Raw genomic sequence first — 21,286 nt, 5'->3', positions numbered from 1 at the left:
ATTGATCCTACGTTAGCTAACATTAGCATTATCAAGAGTGTGTTCTATGCTAACATATTGTGATAATAATGAAATATGTTAAATTATAAATGTTAGTATAATAGAAGCACAATGAGCTAAAAAAGTGAGTGATGATGAGGCAGTGATTCATTTCACAGCAATATGCATCTACAGTTTGCTAGCATTAGCTATCCACGAAAAGCTACTTGTTATACTGTAGCACACTAAAGGCTGTAGCCTTGTGTCAAATGATAGATAACAATATCTGTAGCTACATAATCCTGATACCAACCAATAAACAACACTATCAACCCAATCTTATTTGTATCTATACCGTACACAACTCTAACTCTATAGCTTGTAGCCTACAAATCCAGACAATACATCATTTGTATCCTTTTTTTAATGTTTAATTTAAATCTCACCCCTTGATTAATGCTCGACAAGTCAAATGAATTTCCATTTCCCCACTCATTACTTGTTATAAATATTTTAAGAGTTCATTCCATAACTGCTGTTGCATAGGAGGTAGGTCAGCAATCTACATTACTGCTGTTAAAACAAGGAGCCATCAATGGATCCCCTCACAGAGCCACACATGGGACCAACATTCAGTCCAGCTTTTCTTCAATTTTGTCTCAAAGGTTGCTTAGTTTCTCTTTGCAGGACACTGCTCTGTCTGCAGAATGAAGCTGCTGATAGTTCTCAGATGTGGCCCATATGAAGGCAACAGCCCATAACCACAGAGCAGAAGCTGCCCAGAGACCTGAAGTGACTCCAGCTAACTTGAATGATGGGCTTCGGTCAGACTGCCTTGCTCTTTAACAACTCCCTTCCTCATTTGGATCCACTGTGTCAAGTCCACAGTCCAGAGCTGAAGCTATGTTTTATCGAAGCTGCCATTTGCTCATGTTTGTTTGAACGGCAGGATTACATCGAGGGGGTGTTAGGAAAACAAGCGGCCAAGGAAGCATGAGGGAGCACTTCTTTAGCACTTAAAGGCCAAGGGAGAGTAACCTAACACTGAGCTTCACCTTGGAAGTACTTCTCTGTGACCTCCGCTTGAACTCCGGTGCAATAAAGTGTGGAGCAGTGAAACACTCATGAAGGATCTTATCAACAGCTATGATAGTGAGTGCAAAGCTGGCAGACAACCCTGCGTAAGCCAATAGAGATTTGATAGAGGATATAGTGGAGTAATGGAGCGGCAACAATGGCTGACACATACATATATAAACAGTCATACCCACACAAAGAAATGACAAAGAGAACTGAAATGTCTCCCAGTCATGTTTGGGCTGCTCTCCCAGCTGATAGCTCAGCTCTGTATATCCATCCCACATGATTTACAGCTGCACACTCAGCAGGCCTATCAAAGGTCCATCAATCGAATGGCGACGGTGGTTGTGTGCCACACTCTGAAGGTAATAATTACGCATTACTGCTGAGCCTCTTTATCTCGCAGCTCTGTTTGTGCAGCGGAACTGAATTATTTCCACAGAAAAGCTAAATCCTGTCATGAAGCTCCAACCATTGCAACATGCCGACTTGCTCTGTGAATGTGATCACCATGGCAACGCACCACTTTCTCTTCTCTCCTTCCAGTTCTGCTTCCTCTGCCCTCTTCCACCAAGCTCTTCACAAATGATTCTGACATCACTGATGGAAAAATCTCAAGAGGTAAGACAGCCTGGGAACATGGAGCCAAAAGGTCACAAGTTCAAGCTCTGCAACAGCCAAGATGTGATGTCACAGACATGACTATGCTACAGTCAAGTGAATACCTCATATATATGTTTCCCCTACCATTGTCACTTTTCACATTGAACATGTGCTCTTTTATTAAATAAACTAAACGCTTTGATTTTAAGTTGTGAGTTTAGTGTTTTTGACCCTAAGAAACACTGATGCATTAACCAATAACAATAATCCACAGCTCCTCTCTCTGCTCCAGAGGATTTAAAATATATATATCCCAATGCCCCCCCCCCCATGCTCAGGCAGCACCCCCCCAAAGCAGTAAACCTAGGGGAAACACTGATATACCTATATACCATCTATTGTGAAAAAACAAACAAATCTCAACCAGGGAAACAAAGAAAGCTCCTTCTCAACCTCCATTTGCAATTAAAGAGTCAATTTGGAGATACAAGGTTTTCACGTGACAGCAAGGCCTGAAATCCAGATGGAAATTTGCCTCATTAAAGCGAGTAAACAGCAGCGCTCTGAGGAGGCAAAGCTATTCTTTGTAAATTGATTTTGCCTTACACTTCCCCTCAGGTGGGAAATCTGCTCATTTTGATATTATTACATCTGCGCTGAGCTCCATCAGTGAGCGAGAGGTTCCCTCACTGATCTTTACACTGTAAACAACAACAGCCTACAGTCTGCAGGGCGTCTGCCCAGGTGGATTAGGGGAGGATGATTAGAGGATTGGCTGTTCATCCTTGTCAGCACTGTGGAGCTGCGCCGCCATGAGACAGAGCTCAACCTCTCGCCCACTCACTGCAACCGCACACCATTAAAACGTTATGGCCATACACAGCGCTGCTGTAATGTATTGGTTGTAATCCCTTTGTGACGGCTGCACACCTTCACTGCGGCAGGGTATCACTGCTAATGGTCGATAGATCAGAAATGTCAGAATGTCTGACAAGCATGCTAGAATTAGCATATGCATATTTATAGGGCCGGATTATAGATGTCAGTGTTTCCGCTGGGATGAAATGAGCTAGTTAGGGTAGTTGGCAGTGGCAAGGAGACAGACAGAGCCAGAGGGAATAACTTCAGAGGGCAGCTGTACCCTGGGAGAATCCTGAGCCTCCAAACGCATGCAGTGCTTTTCACATTACTCCCAGCGTAGATGATTGAAAAAAACAGCACCACAGCCTCCTGCATTTTGACTATCCTAGTGCATTTGGGCTCACACATTCAGACTCATTACACAGATCTCCAGCAGTGCATAAAGCAGATTCATAATATCAAAGCACATCTGTGCCCTTTGGTGATGCTGTAAATCTTGTACTGAACACCCCTGCTTCAATTACATGATGATTTAATGACTGCTAATGCAGACCTGGAGAGCAGGGCACTGCGATGTAATTAGCCATGGTGGGATTGAGTGTAATGGCTACATTGTGTGTTACAAGAGAATGACAATGTTTCACACTCACCTCTGGCCCTTGCTCCTGCACATGGCAGGACTCGCTGTCTCCCTCTGAGAAGGAGCCCGACTCGTCGCTGGAGTTGGTGCCGTAGGACTGCTCGCATTTGATCTTAGGCCGCACCTGGTTAAAAAGGGCCTCCCCGCCCACACTTTGCTCCTGCTGGTCCACATTGAGGCAGCGTGCCACGTTGGAGCACGGAGAGGAGGAGAACTCAAACTGGGGCAGGCTGCAGGGAGAGCCCCCGCTGCCGTCCTCTGCATAGGAGTACGAGGAGCAGGAGCTGGAAGTCCTGGTGCGTGTTTCACAAGGCGGTGAGCGTGGGCACACTTTGATTGGCACTGGGCAGCTGGTGTTGGGTCTCGGGTGGCACAGGAGTAGGGGGTCGCTGGAGGTGGTGCTGGGAGAGTAGGTCTGCGACGTGGGGAGGGACTGGCTGGCTCCGGCCCACAGGCCCTTTGGCATGTGCTCAGAGAGCTCCATCTCCAAAGAGTTTCCACCAGGGTAGGAATGTGCTGGGGTTCCCAGACGTTTGCATGCCCCTGAGGAAAATATGACACTACGGCGATCAAGCTCAACTTCCTGTTTGCAGACCCCATCACAGGAAGCGGACTTGAGGGACAACCCTGCAGGGAAACTGTCAACGTCCTTTGGGGATGTAACAGGCAGACCCAGCTCCCCAGTGAAAGGCCTGAAGTCTTTTTTATGATCTCCCTGAGAGTTTACTTTGTCCTGGGGACAGACAAGTCTGTTGGTGAATAGCTGCTGTGAAGTGTTGGGCAGGTCCACCCCTTTCTTGAAGAAGGCTCGGAGGCAGGAAGGGGACTTGGTTCTCTCCACAGATATGGGGTTATCCATCTCCATGCTCGTCACACTGTCCTTATCCCTGCCCCCCTGCTCATCCCCTGACAGGCACAATGAGATGGCCTCTTCGTCTACCTGTGGTTCAACTTTGATCTGTGCCAAAGGCAGCCTGTCCTGACCCGGCAGTGCCCCGCTGACGCTGCTCTCTTTTAATGTGCTTGGAAAACCTGAGGTACTGGTGTGTGAGGATGTGTCATTATTGTGCTTGTTGCAGGCCCACTGGTATTTCCTGTACTTTGGGCATCGCGGCAGGTCTGATGCTCCGTGCCTGTCAAAGTCCAGCCGGCCATCGGAGAAGTTACTGGGAATAGCCATTGCTAGCCGATCCTCGTCAGGGTGTTCAAAGGAAGTGAGGGCTTCGGCGCGCCGTCGTGCCTTTGGGGAGGTGGGTTTCTCCACCTCAGACTGCATGCTCTCATCCTGTGAGTTGTTCACTTCTGCTGCCGCCACCTTGTGGCAGAGCAGCAAGCCGTCCTCCTCGCGGCGCAGCTGTGCTTCCAGGAAGCGAAAGCATGAGTCCTCCAGGTTGTGCATGCGCAGGAATTCGGCACAGCGGATGACCTCCTGGATGTTTTCTCTGCTGAGTAACAGCTTAGCAGTGTAGGCAAACTGCAACAATGGAGCGAATCCCCTGGCAGTGACCTGCAAAAAAACAGGGAAATTGCCAGCATTACCATCAGCACAGTCATTGTTCAGACCACTTGGAGTGTGGTGAGACAACCTGACAGCTCCAACAACCATAAACAAACAGTGTCAAAAATGCTTCATTGTTTATCAGGTCAGCACTGAACATTCCATACAGCTGAATAAGAAAGGGTGCTCTGTGGGTGTCGGCAGGTTGTGTGTCCAGCCTCAGAATCAGAATCAGAATACCTTTATTCGTCCCACAGAGGGGACATTTAAATAGCCGCTCATGTTCATAACACCAACCTCTGGAACATTCAGCCATCTGCCACTGTCTGTGGCCATGGCATTGGTTTAGGCTACACCCATTCCTGTCAAGTCATGGTAATTCTTTAAAAACAATCAGCAAATATCTTTCTGTATTGTTTGGTTAATGATATGTTGCAATTGTTAACCTTAGCACCAAAGTGTTGTTATGACAAAGATGTTTCATTTATAGGAAGCTTGTGAATAAATATTATTTGTATACAACACTGATTTGAGCGTAATGTACTGTTAGCGCCCCGGTCAGGACTTGGCCCCAAAGCCTCACTTTCTGTGTCAGTGCCCTGGTCCTCAGGTCAAGTGCCTGTAAAGCCTAATGGTGTGTAAGACTCAGGCTTATCCCCGTTGTGGCCATGTGGCGCGGGATGATAGAGGGAAGCCTTCCATTTAGACTTAATGCCAGATAATTAGGTAAACTCCTGAGCCTGCAGAAGTCCTGGCTGCCCGGCTGCTGTTGTCGCACAGCGCTGAGACCAGAGACCAGAGAAAGACCACAACGCTTGTCTGCTGTTTGGAGATCAGCTTGAGATTCACACTAGGTTGCATTCATCCATTCACTCAACCAATCCCTGCAGCTTTATCCCGGTTAATGATTTGGTGACAAACACATTACGGTTTGGGCAATGCAATCAAAGCACACACATAGAAAAGGAGCAGTAACACAATTGCAATGCGTTCACTTTGAGACGGTATTGTTTGCTCTACAAAGCACCTTTTCAGAGGCTGAGTGATGTTACGCTTTCCTTTCAAGATTGAACAGAGCTTGCCGTGGCAGAGGATGAGCGGAACAATGTGTTTTTAATGAGCCAACTGTATATGGTGATTATTGTTTCCCTTTGTTGGGGGGAACAAGAAGATGAATGACCCTACAGTGGGTGGACAGTATAACCCAGAGGTGTGGACTCGAGTCAGACTCGAGTCACCAATTTGATGACTTGAGACTCGACTTGGACTTGAGCGCAAAGACTTGAGACTTGACTCGGACTTGCAAAACAATGACTTGGTCCCACCTCTGGTATAACCTGTGAGCACTGCAGCAGCTTCCAGCGTCCCTGCCAGACTCCCCACTAGTAAAACAGGAATTCCCCTCTGCAGTAATCAAGCTTCAAAAACCTCAGAATTTGTGGATTTTTCCGCTTAGGAAAAACAACTAAGCAGTATGATCGAGGAAACTCAAATATCTCAGTAAAAAATTGCTTGAGGTCACTACATAGAGTCTGAGAAGGAATTCAATCATCTGGCTTTTCAGGAAAATGAGTAAACATGTGCAATCGGTTGTTGCTTTTTGATTTGTATAGGTCTAAACCAGGGGTGTCAAACTCAAGGCCCGCGGGCCAAAACCGGCCCGTGACCTAATTTTACGTGGCCCGCAAGAGATACCAAAGAATATAATATACAATATGTATAATTGTTCAATATTTGCTCTCAATTACTTGCCCTAGACTTACAGACGTGATTCATGAAGTTATTACCAGAACTGCTAATAATCCAATGCAGAGCCAATAATGTAATATAATACATTTTATATATTTATATATGTATATTTATATAGTGTTAAAGTTACAACCGGCCCTTTGAGTGCAAACATAATGCTAATGTGGCCCGCAATGAAGTTGAGTTTGACACCCCTGGTCTAAACGTAGAAGAGGCAATCGTTTATTGACTTTGTTGTTCACTTGCAAACAAATTAAAATAATATATACTAGAGGAGCACACAATAGAGTATGTGTTTATGCCAGTTTCAATGGAACTTGACCCTAAAATACAGACAGGGATTATGTGATTAGAAGAGATATGACGATTAGAGCTTTAAACTGTAAAACACCCAACTTGACTTTCAGCTTAACTCAATGATCTACAAGTTAATGTCTCACAATTCAATCTGAAGTCAGTTAGGTGCTTTCTCCTAATGTTTTAAAACAAACCCACATCTTTATTCACTTTGCCATTTAATCATTAGTCTGAAAGCAGTAATCAGTGTGGAGATCTTGTGACTGTAAATGAACAAAGCCAATGTTATAAAACATGTCCATATCAGGAGATGTTTGTTTTTTAGGGGGGTTACACACACACGGTGAGATCTCTCACCATTCACTTGTTTTTCTTCTCTCTCCGTTACACATTACTCTGTTCCATGAGCCACCGTTGCTTGGAAGCCATCTGTGAGTCTCTCTTTAAAAGCTATAAATAAATGTATTTTTCAGACTCTTATTGAGGCACTTCTTCTTGACAGCAACAGCTGTCAAATAATATCCATATTTCTTTCAACTGGCCTGTGACAGCTAGAAATATTCCCAGATGGGTATGTGCGAGTTTCTACTCCTGGCCTTATTATCTACACTGCCAATGTAGTGGTGACTACAGTTAATCCACCATGCTATAAAAGAGATGTAAATGTACTCTTCAATAATTGGATGATCTCTATGATATTGAGTTTAATTATTTTGTTAATTTACATTTCACATGTGCGTTTTTCCATTGTTATGGCAACAGACAGCACAATGTTTATGATGTTATAATCATACCTGCAGCTCCAGCATTGACAGGTGTGTGATATGCTAAATACACAGCTGTTTGCATACAGTGTGTAATGTGTGATGCGTACAAGATATTTCTGTATTTTTGCAAATGTAGGCAGCGCTCCTCCATCTTTCTTGTGTTAACAGAGCATCCACATTCTGCAGCTCCCAGCATGCCTCTGGTTTAAAGCACCTTGCAGTGCGCCCTGCGTAACAGACAGTCCAACGGCAGCAACCATATCAGTCATTGTTAAGAGAAATCTGCTGACTCCATATCTGTGAGGGGAATGGTGTGTGTGTAGTTGTAGTGTACGTGTATGTGTGTGTGCTAGGGTAAGTGGGTGGGTGAGAGTGTGTGAGGGATTGGGGTGAGGGTAGAGGCTCTGAGTGCTCTATCTGCTCTATTGATGAGAGCAGCACATCCCCTACTACTAATGCTGCAACACACACACACACACACACACACACACACACACACACACACACACACACACACACACACACACACACACACACACACACACACACACACACACACACACACACACACACACACACACACACACACACACACACACACACACACACACACACACACACACAGTAATGGTGAGGCAGAGCTGCAGTAAAGCTGCTGGAGAGAAAGTGCTGAGCGTACCAGGGATCTATTTTCAGCTAGTATCAGCAGCTGCTGTCTGCGGGAGAGATCTTTATGTGTGCTCTGCACCATATGTGATTACTCCACTGTTATAACCAGCACATCAGCCTAATGAAGGAAAGCATAACATGAGAGACGCAGGGTGGGGGGGTAAATATGAGGGAGGATGGACAGAGCACAGAAGAAAATCAAAGAGGGAGGGAGACAGCCAGAGCTTAGGAAACTGTTAAAGAAGGAAGAGGAGGACAGGGAGCCTGATCACTATCCGCATGCATGAAGCATTTCAGCTGTTAGCAGCACTTAGTGTATGAATTAAGACAAAGAGAGAAATTACTCAACGGGACAGATTGGGGCCATTTTAGGATAAGAGGGCTCTGATCTGTGTCTGGACTGGACATGAGATACCATTACAGGGCAGGAAACTATAGGCAGCGGCCAATCACAGAGCCGGACAGTTTGCATAACATTTCTGGGGAGCCTGCCAAACAGCCTTTCATTAACAGGCTGAGCAATACTACACCCTCCCTCTCCACCCTCCTCTCTCACCCAGTGCTCCTCTCCTACATCGGCCTTTCGCCTCTATGGAAGAAATGGCTAATTTATGCAAATGTACTCCAGTGAATTCCTGCATGTCATGCATGCTAATGAGTACATGGCATGGCATGACAATGGAGTGCAGGAGGAAACACTCAGTCTCTACTGACATTAACCTTTGTGTTTGCAGGCAGACAAAAAAGAGCCTGAGTCACAGCGCTGATGGAGATGAAGCAGGCTGTACTGTATACACACTGACCACACTGAGGGTTCAGCTTTGTGCTGGAGGAAATGACTGGAAGTGTGCAGAGGAAAAGGCCTGCTGCACGACAGAACATCTCTGTGGCCGAAGGAAATTATGTTATTAAGTCAGAAAATACCTGACAAGCTTGCGTCACTTTAGAAATGCACTGCAATGTAACTAAGTATAGCTTATTATTACCATACCAGATTTTGCATTTACAAATCAAATGTTTTACAATAGTTCACGAAACATAACGTGGTATCTAAGATTATTTGATTGGTTTCAAGAAGAATTTTTTTTCAATTATTTCTGTATGGTATAAACAAATAATAATTCAAAACTTCCATTCATTAGATTATCAATCACTGTCAACACATGTTTTTATTGTTGTCCAAAAGTTTCATTACTGCAATAAGCAACAATGAAAACATTAAATCAGACATGGAGTCATCCATACAGTAACTATACTTCCAATATCTGCAAGCTAGGGAGTAAAATGTACTAAAATCAATAGCTATATATATTTCTTCTCAGTTGGCTTGGATTTTTTAATCGGTTATTAGTATTTTCCTGCTTTTTTTGTACTCAGTGACCAATTTTCTAGAAGCCTTTACGCATCTGTAAAGAAAACCCATGATTTAAATTGATGCATTTGCACGATTGGTTGTGGGAAATCTCGGTTTTACAGAATAAATAGAACATGACCAACTTTACCGTGACTCAACATTCAACTAAATAAAAGAAAACAAGCAAATTATAATTTTTCTTTTGAACAAAAACACTTAAGAAGATTTGGCTTCCCAGATTTGTTCATTGGTTACTGAAGGGGGAAAAGTTTGGACCTGAACTATTGTATTAATTATCTCAAATGAAAGTACATCTTAAACACTCATGCAGTTTAAATATAAATCCAAGATAAATCCCAACCCTAAATCCCAACCCTAAATCCCAACCCTAAAAATAACTCTGTGGCAGCGGGGTGTGGTTAGGGCGCCGGCTGCTGGAGTGAAGGGAGTGGCTCGGCTGGAGGCCAGACAGCTGATCGGAATCAGGTAATCAGTGCCGGAATAAAAGCATGTCGTAACCTGGTTCTGGTCTGTTTGCAGTAGGCAGGATCCTGGAAGGTCGCCAAAGGACCTGTGAAGGTTCCCACACGGGCAACGTTGGAGACCCGTGGATACTTTTGTTTGGAGCTAATAAACGCCTGTGATAAACCAACCTACTCTTTCCGTCCCTATTTGAACCCTGTGTGAGCGGAGAGGCTCACAAACTCCTTAACAAAATACAGTAGAATAAAAACATTTACACACTGACACACACACTGTTATAATTATACTGCTCTGTACTGTAAGGTTTAGTGCACATTTGGATCAGTAATGACAGTGAAAAGAGGGACTAAGCTGATGGAACCATTCCCCAGTGATGTTGAGAGATTTGGAAAGGTAAGGAAAGTGTCATCCTCAGTGAAGCAGCAGCTCAGACATCCCTGGTGCTGAGCTGTGGGTGAGTTACCCCCCAAACAGTGATTTGTGTGGATCAGATAGTGTATGCCCTAATCCTCCCCCAGTGCAGCTTACTGTACAGTCCAGACATGGAGGACATGACCCCACCTCTCCACTGTTTAACACACAAAATAATCGTGTTTACGCTGATTTATTTCTGACCGTACACATGTACAAAGGACATGAACACGTCTGAGGATACTCTCTGTGTCCAGCACTTGTTTTGTCCACCCTGTTTGTATGGTATTTTATCCCAGGCTGATGAAAGTCTGTTTATTTGTAGATTTAGGGTGTATAGCTGCTTAACTGTGCTGGGTTTGAAGGTTAAATACAAAGAGCATAAACATGGGGATCACCATGTTGTGGCCCCGTTGGATTTCTGCTCATCCTCTACCTCTCACACCCAGACAAAGACCCTGCATCTTCTCTAGCAGTCTATAGAACATGAGAAGTGTCCTTGGCAGAGTACGAGAGACTCCCGGCTGGACCAAGGGTGTTGGGTATTAGTGCCGGTACTTCCATTTCTCTCTCCACCACTTCCTCTTCATCTTCCACCACCCAACCCCCAATCTTCAAGGAAGGCTCCCACCGTCTGTCTAATAAGCTTTTCTTCTGTCAGAGAGAGTCCTGGCCGGTCACTCCATGTGGGGCTAGTCTGTGTGATGCAGTGGCGAACCGTGTCTATCACAACTGGACCTTCTGTAGACACACACATCCCCCACCGTCCCCCCCCCCATTATAATGTCCGTCTTTTCACTGAATTGTCGTCTTGAAAATGGTACTCACAACAATTCCGCAACAACTTCCTCTTCACCTGTTGCACTTGTCATTTCAACGTTAAAAACAATAAAACGGCATGAATTGCTTCGTGGCATTCATCTAGATCCTCTGTCTCGAGCCAGTTAACTAGCGGGCCTTCTAGAATACCCTGGAACCGAGAGGAACTCTGAAAGAATACGCCCATTGGCTACAAATCAATATATGATTGGTTGATCAAACTGTCAGTCCAAACGCACGCTCTCATTCAGTGTAACGGCCAGGGCTTTCTATCAAGGATGTAGAATACCTTGATTGAAGGATATTCTACCCAGAGACCCAGAACAAGATCTGATTGGTTGCTTTCTTTTCTAACACAAAACCACTGAAATGCGTAGTGCATGGTCCGAGAAGGACAAACAAATCAACGTAACACTGTAATATTACAGATCAACAACACAGATACCATTCTCATTTAATTACATTTTATTTATATAATTAAATCGATTGTTTGTTTGTTTTATCTGAGTGTTCCAGGGTATTCTCTGAATAACGGTAACGGCTGATGTTGGTTCTGTGGTTTCGCATTGAAGATGACGTCACGGCTCCGCCTACACTGCGTTACTATAGTTACTGCCCCAGCTACAAAACTGCAATGGAAACGCAGCATAAAGTGAGCCTGGCCTACCAAGGCCTAACTATACCATACTAAGCCGTGCGAGGCCCTGCAGTGGAAATGCGCCATTAGATTAGCAGGCGGTTGAGCCCCGATCAACTGCTTGACCTAAGATGGTGGATGGATGTCCCTTGCAGCAGTCTACAACCCTTTTAGTCCTCATACCTAAGCAACAAAAGGTATTTTGGCAGTCCAGATAAAACTATATGAGTATAATCTGACCTGCTACTTCTAGGGCTAAGGTCTAGTTTTAGGTAGGAAGCTAGAACTACTGGGTCAGGGCAAGATCAAGGTCATCGTTAATGAAACCAATGTCGTCAACTTTTTAAAAGTCAAACTTTGCTGACTCAACCAGGCACCCCAAGGTTTTACGACTGCTGCAACAACGTACTTTCACCTTTTGCTTTCAATAGAGTACAGGCATATTTTACACAGCCTCAAGAGGTCACCAGTCAGGTTGATCTTGGCATAGGTCCTTTACATGTTAAAGACCAACACATGCTGTAGTTTTTATGATGAGGGCATCAAGACTATTGGTTGGGTTAAAAAAGATTCTAAATGTATGATCCCTACAGGGTCGTCCCCCAGGATTTTGGCAATTTCAAAACATATCTGCTGTCGGCCTGACCTCATTTAGCCACGGGGTATGGCTGATATTTGAGCAGTTCCAGTGGAGCCAGTGAATGTCCACCTGGGCCAGGACTTCTACTGATTTGAACCAAAATATGTATCCTCCATTCTTGCTTAGTTTATGCCCGTTTCAGGCGGGAACTCTACTCATTGGCTACTCATTGGCTCCTAAAATGTGAACTTACTTCAACTTAAGTTTTGCCTTTTTGATGTGGAAGAAAAACAAAACAGCTTTGCATAGACATAGTTTGGCAGCTTGCCGCAAATCCTAGATGACACTGCAGATGGACACCCTCTTTAAAACCGACAACATCATTTACTGTGTTTACTTTTAAATTGAAAAATGTGCAGTGTTTCCTGGCCCACGACTAAGGAAAAAACGGACAAACAGGAGGTGGTTTGAGGTCTGTGAACCAGCGCTTTGCTGAATCACAGTGCTTTCTCTACTTTTTCCAGAATAAAACTCAGAGGTAGCACTGATGACCCACAGCGGTCTGGAATCAATCACAGCAGCCAGTCAGGGCTTTTCTATACTGCAGCACAGTGCAGTGGCCCGTCCTTAGGATTACTTTGTCATTGGTCATTTGATTAATTCAGTTTTACAAAAAGATGATATTATTACTACAATTAATAAGCGTTTAGCACTATTTTGGATTAATGTTCAAATGTCTAGTAGGTAGGATCATTATATTCTCCACACCAGCCTCTTGTAAAGGACAACAGAATCAGCATGCTGCAGTAATAGCTGGCTGACAGCAGTCTGCTGTGATCATGGCAGTGAGTGGTGAGTCACAGCTTTGCATACAGTTCCATATATATGGAGGTCATTTCTGTTTGTCACAGTGATGACTGCTCCTCTCCAGTGGAGGGCTCCCGGTGGCACGCTGCTTCTTATGAATCCCTCTTTGTTCTTACACTCACAAGAAATATGATGGAGAGAAACACTGTGTGTGGACGCTGTTCTGTTCCTTCCCCCTGCCGGCTGGCCCGGAGGACAGCAGGCTTAGATAAAGCAGGATTGTTTTGTTCCCATGATGTGATGGCCAACAAAGCCCCTTGATGAAACTGGCTGCCCCTCTGCAAGCCCACAATCACATTAGATATAGATGATGTCACTCACCAGCGCCAGCCCCGGCTATTCCAGGGGCGGCGGGCCATGAGGGAGGAGTGATGAAGGTTGTGGGGGAGGTGGTCTTTGTTTCACATTTCATCCGCACTCACCTCCCTCCCCTTTCCCCCAGTGGCAGCCAAGGCCTTTCCTATTTGCCCTTTTTTTACACATAGACTTCAGAAGCGTCTGAAGGAATATTCCCAATGACCCTGAGCAGATCAGAGACCATCAGACATGAGGCAGGGATGTGTCAGCATGCTCCGTCACTGACCCTAAATCAAGGGTGAAAGGGACCTTAAAACTTGACTAGCCACTTAAATGAAATAACATTCCTCCATGAACAGTCTGGACCGTCAGAGATGTACTCCCTGCTGCACAGTGACAGAATGCTATTCAAAGGAACATGTAACCTTCAATAGATAAACATGATGATCAAAATAAATACAACTAATCACTTATATTTAACTAAAACATTCTAAGCCAATTTGTTGTTATTCTTGGATTCTATTTTCTTTTTCTATTTCATTTCCATTTTATGCTGCTTTATAATTATATTCCACTATTTTATGCACTCAAGAAAATGAAACGTTGGCATTAATTAAACGTTTTTTTTTGTTTAGTTAAAAGCAAAAATAAACTTTCAACTTCATATTATTGCTTTCAACTAACCTAATACAATTATGTTTAATGTGTTGTCAAATTATAAAAATAAAATAATAAATGAATTACATTTGAATAAAGTCAACTTTAGTTACTAGTGACTTTATATATTAAGATTTTACATCCAAAATATATAAAGACAAATATATAGGACATTAAATTGAATTTTATTTAAATATAATATATAAAACATTATTAAATGAGCATTTGAGCTTTTCCCTAGATAATAACATCAATATTACTAGTGATAGTGAAGATAACTGCATTTGTTAACAGAAAGAAATGTGTTTTCACATTTCTACAAAGTGTAAGATTTCAATGGCAGGGTGTTGTTGAATGTGCTATAATCACACAAGTTTCCATAGTGACAGAATAAATCTAATATATCTTTATATGTTGTATTGCAACTAAAGCCTCTTACACACCAAACTGACACCAAAGAACACCAAAGAACACGTCTCGACGGAACGTCGCCTCACGTCTCTGCGTCTTGGCCATGTGTTGCACTGGAAGACACCGCAAAGACTTCAGCCGACGGCCAAGAAGCACGTACGAACTGCGCATGCGTGAGTGGCAATAACTCTCCTAACCAACAGGCGGCGGTAGTGTGTATTCGTCATTCAAAAAAGGCAACAACCGGAAGACAGACTGCGTGATAACCGAGAGAAGAAGAACAGACTGCGTGACATAAACAACAAATAGCGTGTGCGTTCCATTTTCACTCTACAGCGAGAAGCTCATGGGGCTTTCCCAAACCTGTGTCAAGAGCTGGAGTTAAATGAAATCTCACATTTGCCTTCTTAATAGTTTGTTTGGGTCCCTCACTTCCGTTTCGCTTCTCATGCACTGATTCGCTAGCTGAACAGCCAATCAGAGTGATTTCTTTGCCCGACAGCCCGCCGATTCAACATGTCGAATCGGCAGGCGGAAGGTGTTGGCACGGCCGAAAATACACGACGGTGCGGGACACATCAATCTGAGTAGGGCGACACAACGCTCATCGGTGGCCAGACATCTATCGACGCCGGAAATCGGCTGGGTGTTTCAGGACCATAAGACAAAAGTGTGAACGTGGTTGAAGTGAACAGGTTGGGACAAAGGGAGGAAGGCTCGGTTCAAACCTCACCAGGAGCAGCTCACTCTCTGGCACACTAAAGACACACTCAGTGAAAGATGTTCCCTCTCACACCTGACACACACAGCAGCTCATGTTTTATTCATGCCTGCAGTGAGTGAATGAAAGAGATGCAGAGGCCGTTCCCTGCAGTCCTTCTTTGAGGTGAGGAGTGAAAAAAAGCCCCTGAGGCTCATTTGACATAAGACGACAATCTGACGCTGACTTCCTTTTCAATAAGCGCAGTGACAAAGTCGTTTGACAGGCGTTACTTTATTAATGCTCGCCGGCCCCGACTCCACAGCACATGCGGGATGTGCCCCAGCTTTCGCAGCAGCACATGTATGTACGCGTATGTGTGTGCGTCGCTGTGACATCAATACGTCAGCGGGGTGCTTTCATCATGTGTTCTGTGGAGGGGCCCTGAAGGGGATCAGATGATGTGACAGAGTGAGAGCTGAGGTGAGCAGGAGTGAGGAGTGTTGCTAAACCTGATGAGCGCTGAGTCGAGGTGGCTCTAATCTCGCCGCGGAGCGCTACCTGCCACCAACGGCAGCAGGCAGCTGACAGGTGCTAATTGGCAATCACAGCCTTGTAGGCTCAATAATGCACTTCTCACACCTTTCACTGAGTCTTTGTCCTCCAGTGAACGGCACATGAATTCAAATCTGGTTTGCTGCTATTACATTACATTACATTACATTACATTGCATTTAGCTGACGCTTTTGTCCAAAGCGACTTACAATAAGTACATTCGACCAGGAAGACACAACCTTGAAACTATGCTATATCATGCCTGCAAAAGCCACTGGAAACAGTATAGAAGAAAAAAGATGCTGATGCAGCTTAAGGTTACATTTCTCACCTTTTATGTGGATTTGAACCAAGTTTTTTATAGTAAATGTAGTTGATTGAAGCAATACATTCCTCCATGGGTCAGAGTTCCCGTTAGAATATTTTTTCGCCGGTCAACATGTCCGTTAAAGTTGAAATCTTCCGGACAAAATGAGAAAAGTGCCGGTCAAAGGTCTTCTTTGTTATTTATTGTGCTTTAAAACAAATTGATATGATTCGATATTAAACAAACTAATTATAGTAGATTAACTATTCAAAAGTGTTCAGTAACTTACAATAACACGGGAATAATAAACGGAGCACTCTCCCTCTCCTGACAGCCCGTCAGTGTCATGCAGCTCGCGGATCAGTAATGTAGAGACAGCAAGCGCATTTCGTGGCATCTGCAGGCAGTGGCAAGTCCTTCCGGCATATGACACAGAGGCCGCTACTCTGTGGTGGCTGTGGCAAGTACTTCCGGCATATGACACAGATGCCACAACTTGCCGAGGCATCTGCCGCTGCTCAACGGGAGTTGCCACAAGATGTCAGAGTAAGATAAGGTTTACGGTAGCTGCCACTCGCCTTCCGTGGCAAATGCTGCTATTTAAACCCGTATTTATCGTGTAAAATGTCGCTGTTTTGGCATGACTTTATCGAACTGATCTGTACACAGGACTGATGATCTGTACACAGGACTGATGATCTGTACACAGGACTGATGATCTGTACACAGGACTGATGGTCCGATCTCTATTTTTTTAAACATTATAATTTCTATTCAATTTTACTTGGAGCATGGTTTGCTAAAATAAACACACGTGCTATATTTATGATGAAATATTGGCGAGTGAGGGTTGCAACGCCCTTGGCAATTTTCGCTTCTCGAGGGGAGTTTGCTCTGCTTGCTACGATAAACCAGGTGTTTGACTTGTAAAGACAAATAATTAACAAATACATATCTGTATTGACACAGCAACGTGTACACTGGTGTTATTAGACTTGGCTACAGACTTAGGGCAGCTGTAACTGATTGCAGTTGCCACTGCTAGTGAGATGCTAAGGTTTACTTTATAAATTAGGCAAAGGACTTATCTTTGTCCCATGCCTTCAGCAGCAGCAGGCCATTCACTTTGATTTGATCCAGTTATGAAATGTCATCATTTCGACAATAAAGAAATGCTACATAAACGTTATCTTGCACGTTTTATCGAACCATCTCCGTTTCTAACTTTCAATATATTTAAAAAGAGATCTCTCTCTCATCTGCGTGCGGGGGCGGGGCCTCACAGACATGCTGCTGCGCTGTGCACACAGTTCATTCGGTAATGAATATTAGGATACATTTTGTGAGGAAACTTTTCCACCAATAATTCCAATAAGTATTACAAAATGTATTCACTTCAGGTTTACGAAAGTAACTGTAATCAGATTACTCGTTTTTCAAATGTAACGCGAGCTGAATACAGTTACGCTACTTGGTTTTTGTATTCTGATTACGTAACGCCGTTACATGTATTCAGTTACAACCCAACCCTGTGCACAGATCATCAGTCCTGTGTACAGATCAGTTAGATAAAGTCATGCCAAAACAGTGACATTTTACACGATAAATACGGGTTTAAATAGCAGCATTTGCCACGGAAGGCGAGTGACAGCTATCGTAAACGTTCTCTTACGGCCCGTACACACAGCAGCTTTTGGCGATTTGTCCACCGCTTCCAGCGCGTCTCCGTCCATTGACTTTGAATGGGGATGACGTCACTTTCCCTCGCTTGTCGCCGAACTGCATTGTGGGGGGGCGAGGCGAAGATTTCCAGGATTTCCAGGATGTTCAGGATTCCAAAGTTGAACAATGTTCAACTTTTGAGGCTGAGCTGGAAGTGACAGCCAATCAGATCCGTTTATGCAAATCTGACAGTTCAAGCGCTAGCCAATCAAACCGCGTGCAAGCTGGGAGAACGAGACCCGCAGTTCATTTCTATATTCCACAAAAGTGGAGGAGAACTTAGTTATTGCGGTAGCAAATCACCCGGTTCTTTATGACCAGTCCCTATTTACTTACCGGGATACAAACCGGAGGAACCAGGCATGGAGGGAGGTGGCAGAGACAGTGGGTGAAACTGGTAGGTTTTCGCTTGTTTGGGGATTTTATATCCAGTTTACTTTGTTGCTAGTTTACTTCGTTGCTAGCAAGCATAGACAGTATCATTAGCCAGCATGGAATGTAGCATAAAATAGCACCATAAACATTAATCTCATAAATGTTAAAAATGTTAAAAAAAGAAATAGTGGAGAAGAACCGGGGTTTTTTGCTTTGTATGTCGGGGGCGGGAGATTCATGTGATTGGTTGTTGGTCGCGAAATCCCCAAGCTTTCAGACACGCCCAGCTCCAAGATTTTCAAGATTTTTGAAAAGCTGCTGTGTGGACGTACCGTTACTCTGGCATCTTGTGGCAACTCCCGTTGAGCAGCGGCAGATGCCTCCGCAAGTTGTGGCATCTGTGGCATATGCCGGAAGTACTTGCCACAGCTACCACAGAGTAGCGGCCTCTGTGGCATATGCCGGAAGTACTTGCCACAGCTACCACAGAGTAGTGGCCTCTGTGGCATATGCCGGAAGGACTTGCCACAGCTACCACAGAGTAGTGGCCTCTGTGGCATATGCCGGAAGGACTTGCCACTGCCTGCAGATGCCACGAAATGAGCCAGGCCCTACTGGAGAAATGAGTGACCCGACAGTAAAACTAAACATATCTATAGTTACGGTAGTTTGAGAGGTCATTAAAATAGCTAGGCCTACGTGTGCTATTCTAACCTGATGTGTGCTTTGTTCCGCTCACCGCTGCATGTGATCATCCAGAGCTGCGTGTCGACTCGTCAGCAGCAGCTGATCTCTCTCTCCCGTCAGATTAGACTTCACTCGTGTTTATGTCCATATCGATCAGATCTAGCTAGTTCTAGCTAATGATAGGACTACCTGCTTATTAAAAGACACCTAAACAATAAGCGTCGCTATGCAACCGGGTGAGGCCGCAAAGTATAGCGCAGCATTATGCATTTGTTTACATGCCCACCGGAACCCAGAGGCATTACCAACAGATCAACGCACAATCAACCCATACAGGACATCTCTTTCTCCACATTAAGTAATGGACTATTCTTGTCTGTCACATACTCTTTTGTCTGTCACATAAATGGCGCAAGTTGCGCAACTGATGTAATATTGCGCTAAACGGAAATGATTTTGAACGGACACTTTGACCGGAGAGATTTAGATTTGCCGGTCTTCAACATATTTTACCGGTCGTAGTCCGGTAATTACCGGCTAACGGGAACTCTGCCATGGGTTCTATATTGACAGAAAAAGCTTGTAGTCGCAAAACCTTTCATTCATGCATCATGCCTCAAAGGTGAACAAGAATAAAAAACAAAGACATGTCTTGATGAATGGAAGTAGATGCTTGGCTCATTCAACAACAGTACAACTATATAAAAAAAATATATCAACAAACTCTCACACAACCTATTCACTTTCATATTAGGGTCATTAATCAATTTGTAAATGTACTAATTCAAAGACACATGCATGTTTCCTAAAACATTAAGTTTCTTTTTTACTTTTTATTAAGATAGCAAGAAGATTCATACAACTGAATAAAAGAGACTTGGATTCATCTGCACAAGTTGTGTGAAAGGAAGCAGATGTTTTGACATAGCTGAACGCGGCTTACATTGACTTCTAATGATATACAAGTACCCATTCATATTGCTGCTGATCATTTTGTGAGCGGTTTGTGAAACTAGAGAGGATACATATTCTCATAAGAGCAGCATTACTTGCCGTCAGCAAACATAGTTTGATCTCTTCTGTCACGCTTATGATTCAGAATCACGCTCACCAAATGTTATATTTTGAAAAGTCCATATTACTCCATGTTTACTGTTTACTTTACTTTCTTGATTATTGAACCAGAGCAGAACTCAAATGCAATAATGTCTCTTTATTTTCTCTTGGTCGCCAGATAAACTGAACTAGAGATTTGAAAGGTTGTTCAGTATGAAAAATACCAGTGAACAGAATCCCCTCAGTAGCACACATCTATTGGTGATGGAGGAGTGTACAGGAGTGTGGCTGTGAGTTTAGCTCCATGTATAGCAGTTATAGTCAGTTTGAGATGTGGCTGAGTGGGTGATTATTTATATGATTGCATGAACTTCATAAGAAAGTTGTTGCATGGACCAAAGCATTTGCAACAAGTTAATGTCACACCTCCATTGATGGCTTAATCAGTCAGAAAACCATCGGTCATCCTATTTGAGATCTGATTGCTTTTTTTATGTCATAACAATTTAGCAACCAATGGTTGCATTCTACGCTGTGTTTTCTTTCTCCCACTGAAGTTGTAGGGTAGACACACGGAAAAAACTGAAACATGGACTTTAATTAAATGTATTATGTCAACAGATTTCGCACAAGTGTATTAAGTTAGTCGAAAGCAATAATATTAAGTTGAACCTAACTTAATATTATTTCTTTCAACTAACCTAAAAACAGTTGTGTGAAATCTGTTGACATTCTCAGTGTAGAGGTGCTCAGTCCATTGGTCACTTTGTGGCTGTGGCTGGAGGTGTGGAGAGGCTGATTGGTATTGCTTTTGTACTGGTGTCAGTGTGGAGTTTTAGAGTTGCATTGTCTAGAGGTCAATAGCACTTCCACCCATGGAAAGGAAAAACTGTGCAGGACAAAGTGTGTTTGATAGTCGTACCTCTTCCGGAAGGCTGACCACCAAGCCATTCTCCGCCTGGCCCACCAGCGCCTGCAGGAAGTACTCGCTGCAGGCGGCCAGCACGGAGCGGTGCCCGCGGAACTCCTTCCCCTCCACCAGGACGGTCACATCGCACAGGATATCCTGCTTCCGCTGGTCGTTGAGGCAGAGGAGGATATTGGTACAATGAACTGTCGACTCATACACATACATGGGGGCTTCAGGCTTCTCATCCACGGACATTCCGCTCACGCCCTGGAAATAGAAGCACAACAGAGGGGGGTCAGCTTACAGCCAAACCC

General features: G+C 44.0%; 1 protein-coding gene across 3 annotated transcripts in view; it reads right to left on the bottom strand.

The window, feature by feature from the left end:
• The window catches only part of bach2b (BTB and CNC homology 1, basic leucine zipper transcription factor 2b), a 90,393-nt gene that overhangs the window by 11,400 nt on the left and 57,707 nt on the right, over positions 1-21,286 (bottom strand). For all 3 annotated transcript variants that reach the window (XM_034204502.1, XM_034204501.1, XM_034204503.1), the window contains 2 exons: positions 20,985-21,239; positions 3,174-4,670 (listed from right to left, as the gene is read on the bottom strand). In XM_034204502.1, the coding sequence (XP_034060393.1) occupies positions 3,174-4,670; positions 20,985-21,227 (1,740 nt within the window). In that variant the 5' untranslated portion in view covers positions 21,228-21,239. The remainder of the gene's footprint in view (positions 1-3,173; positions 4,671-20,984; positions 21,240-21,286) is intronic.

The sequence above is a fragment of the Gymnodraco acuticeps genome, unplaced genomic scaffold (assembly GCF_902827175.1).
Source record: "Gymnodraco acuticeps unplaced genomic scaffold, fGymAcu1.1, whole genome shotgun sequence".
In the NCBI taxonomy this organism is placed as follows: Eukaryota; Metazoa; Chordata; class Actinopteri; order Perciformes; family Bathydraconidae; genus Gymnodraco; species Gymnodraco acuticeps.
This window is presented reverse-complemented; position numbering and strand designations above follow the sequence as displayed.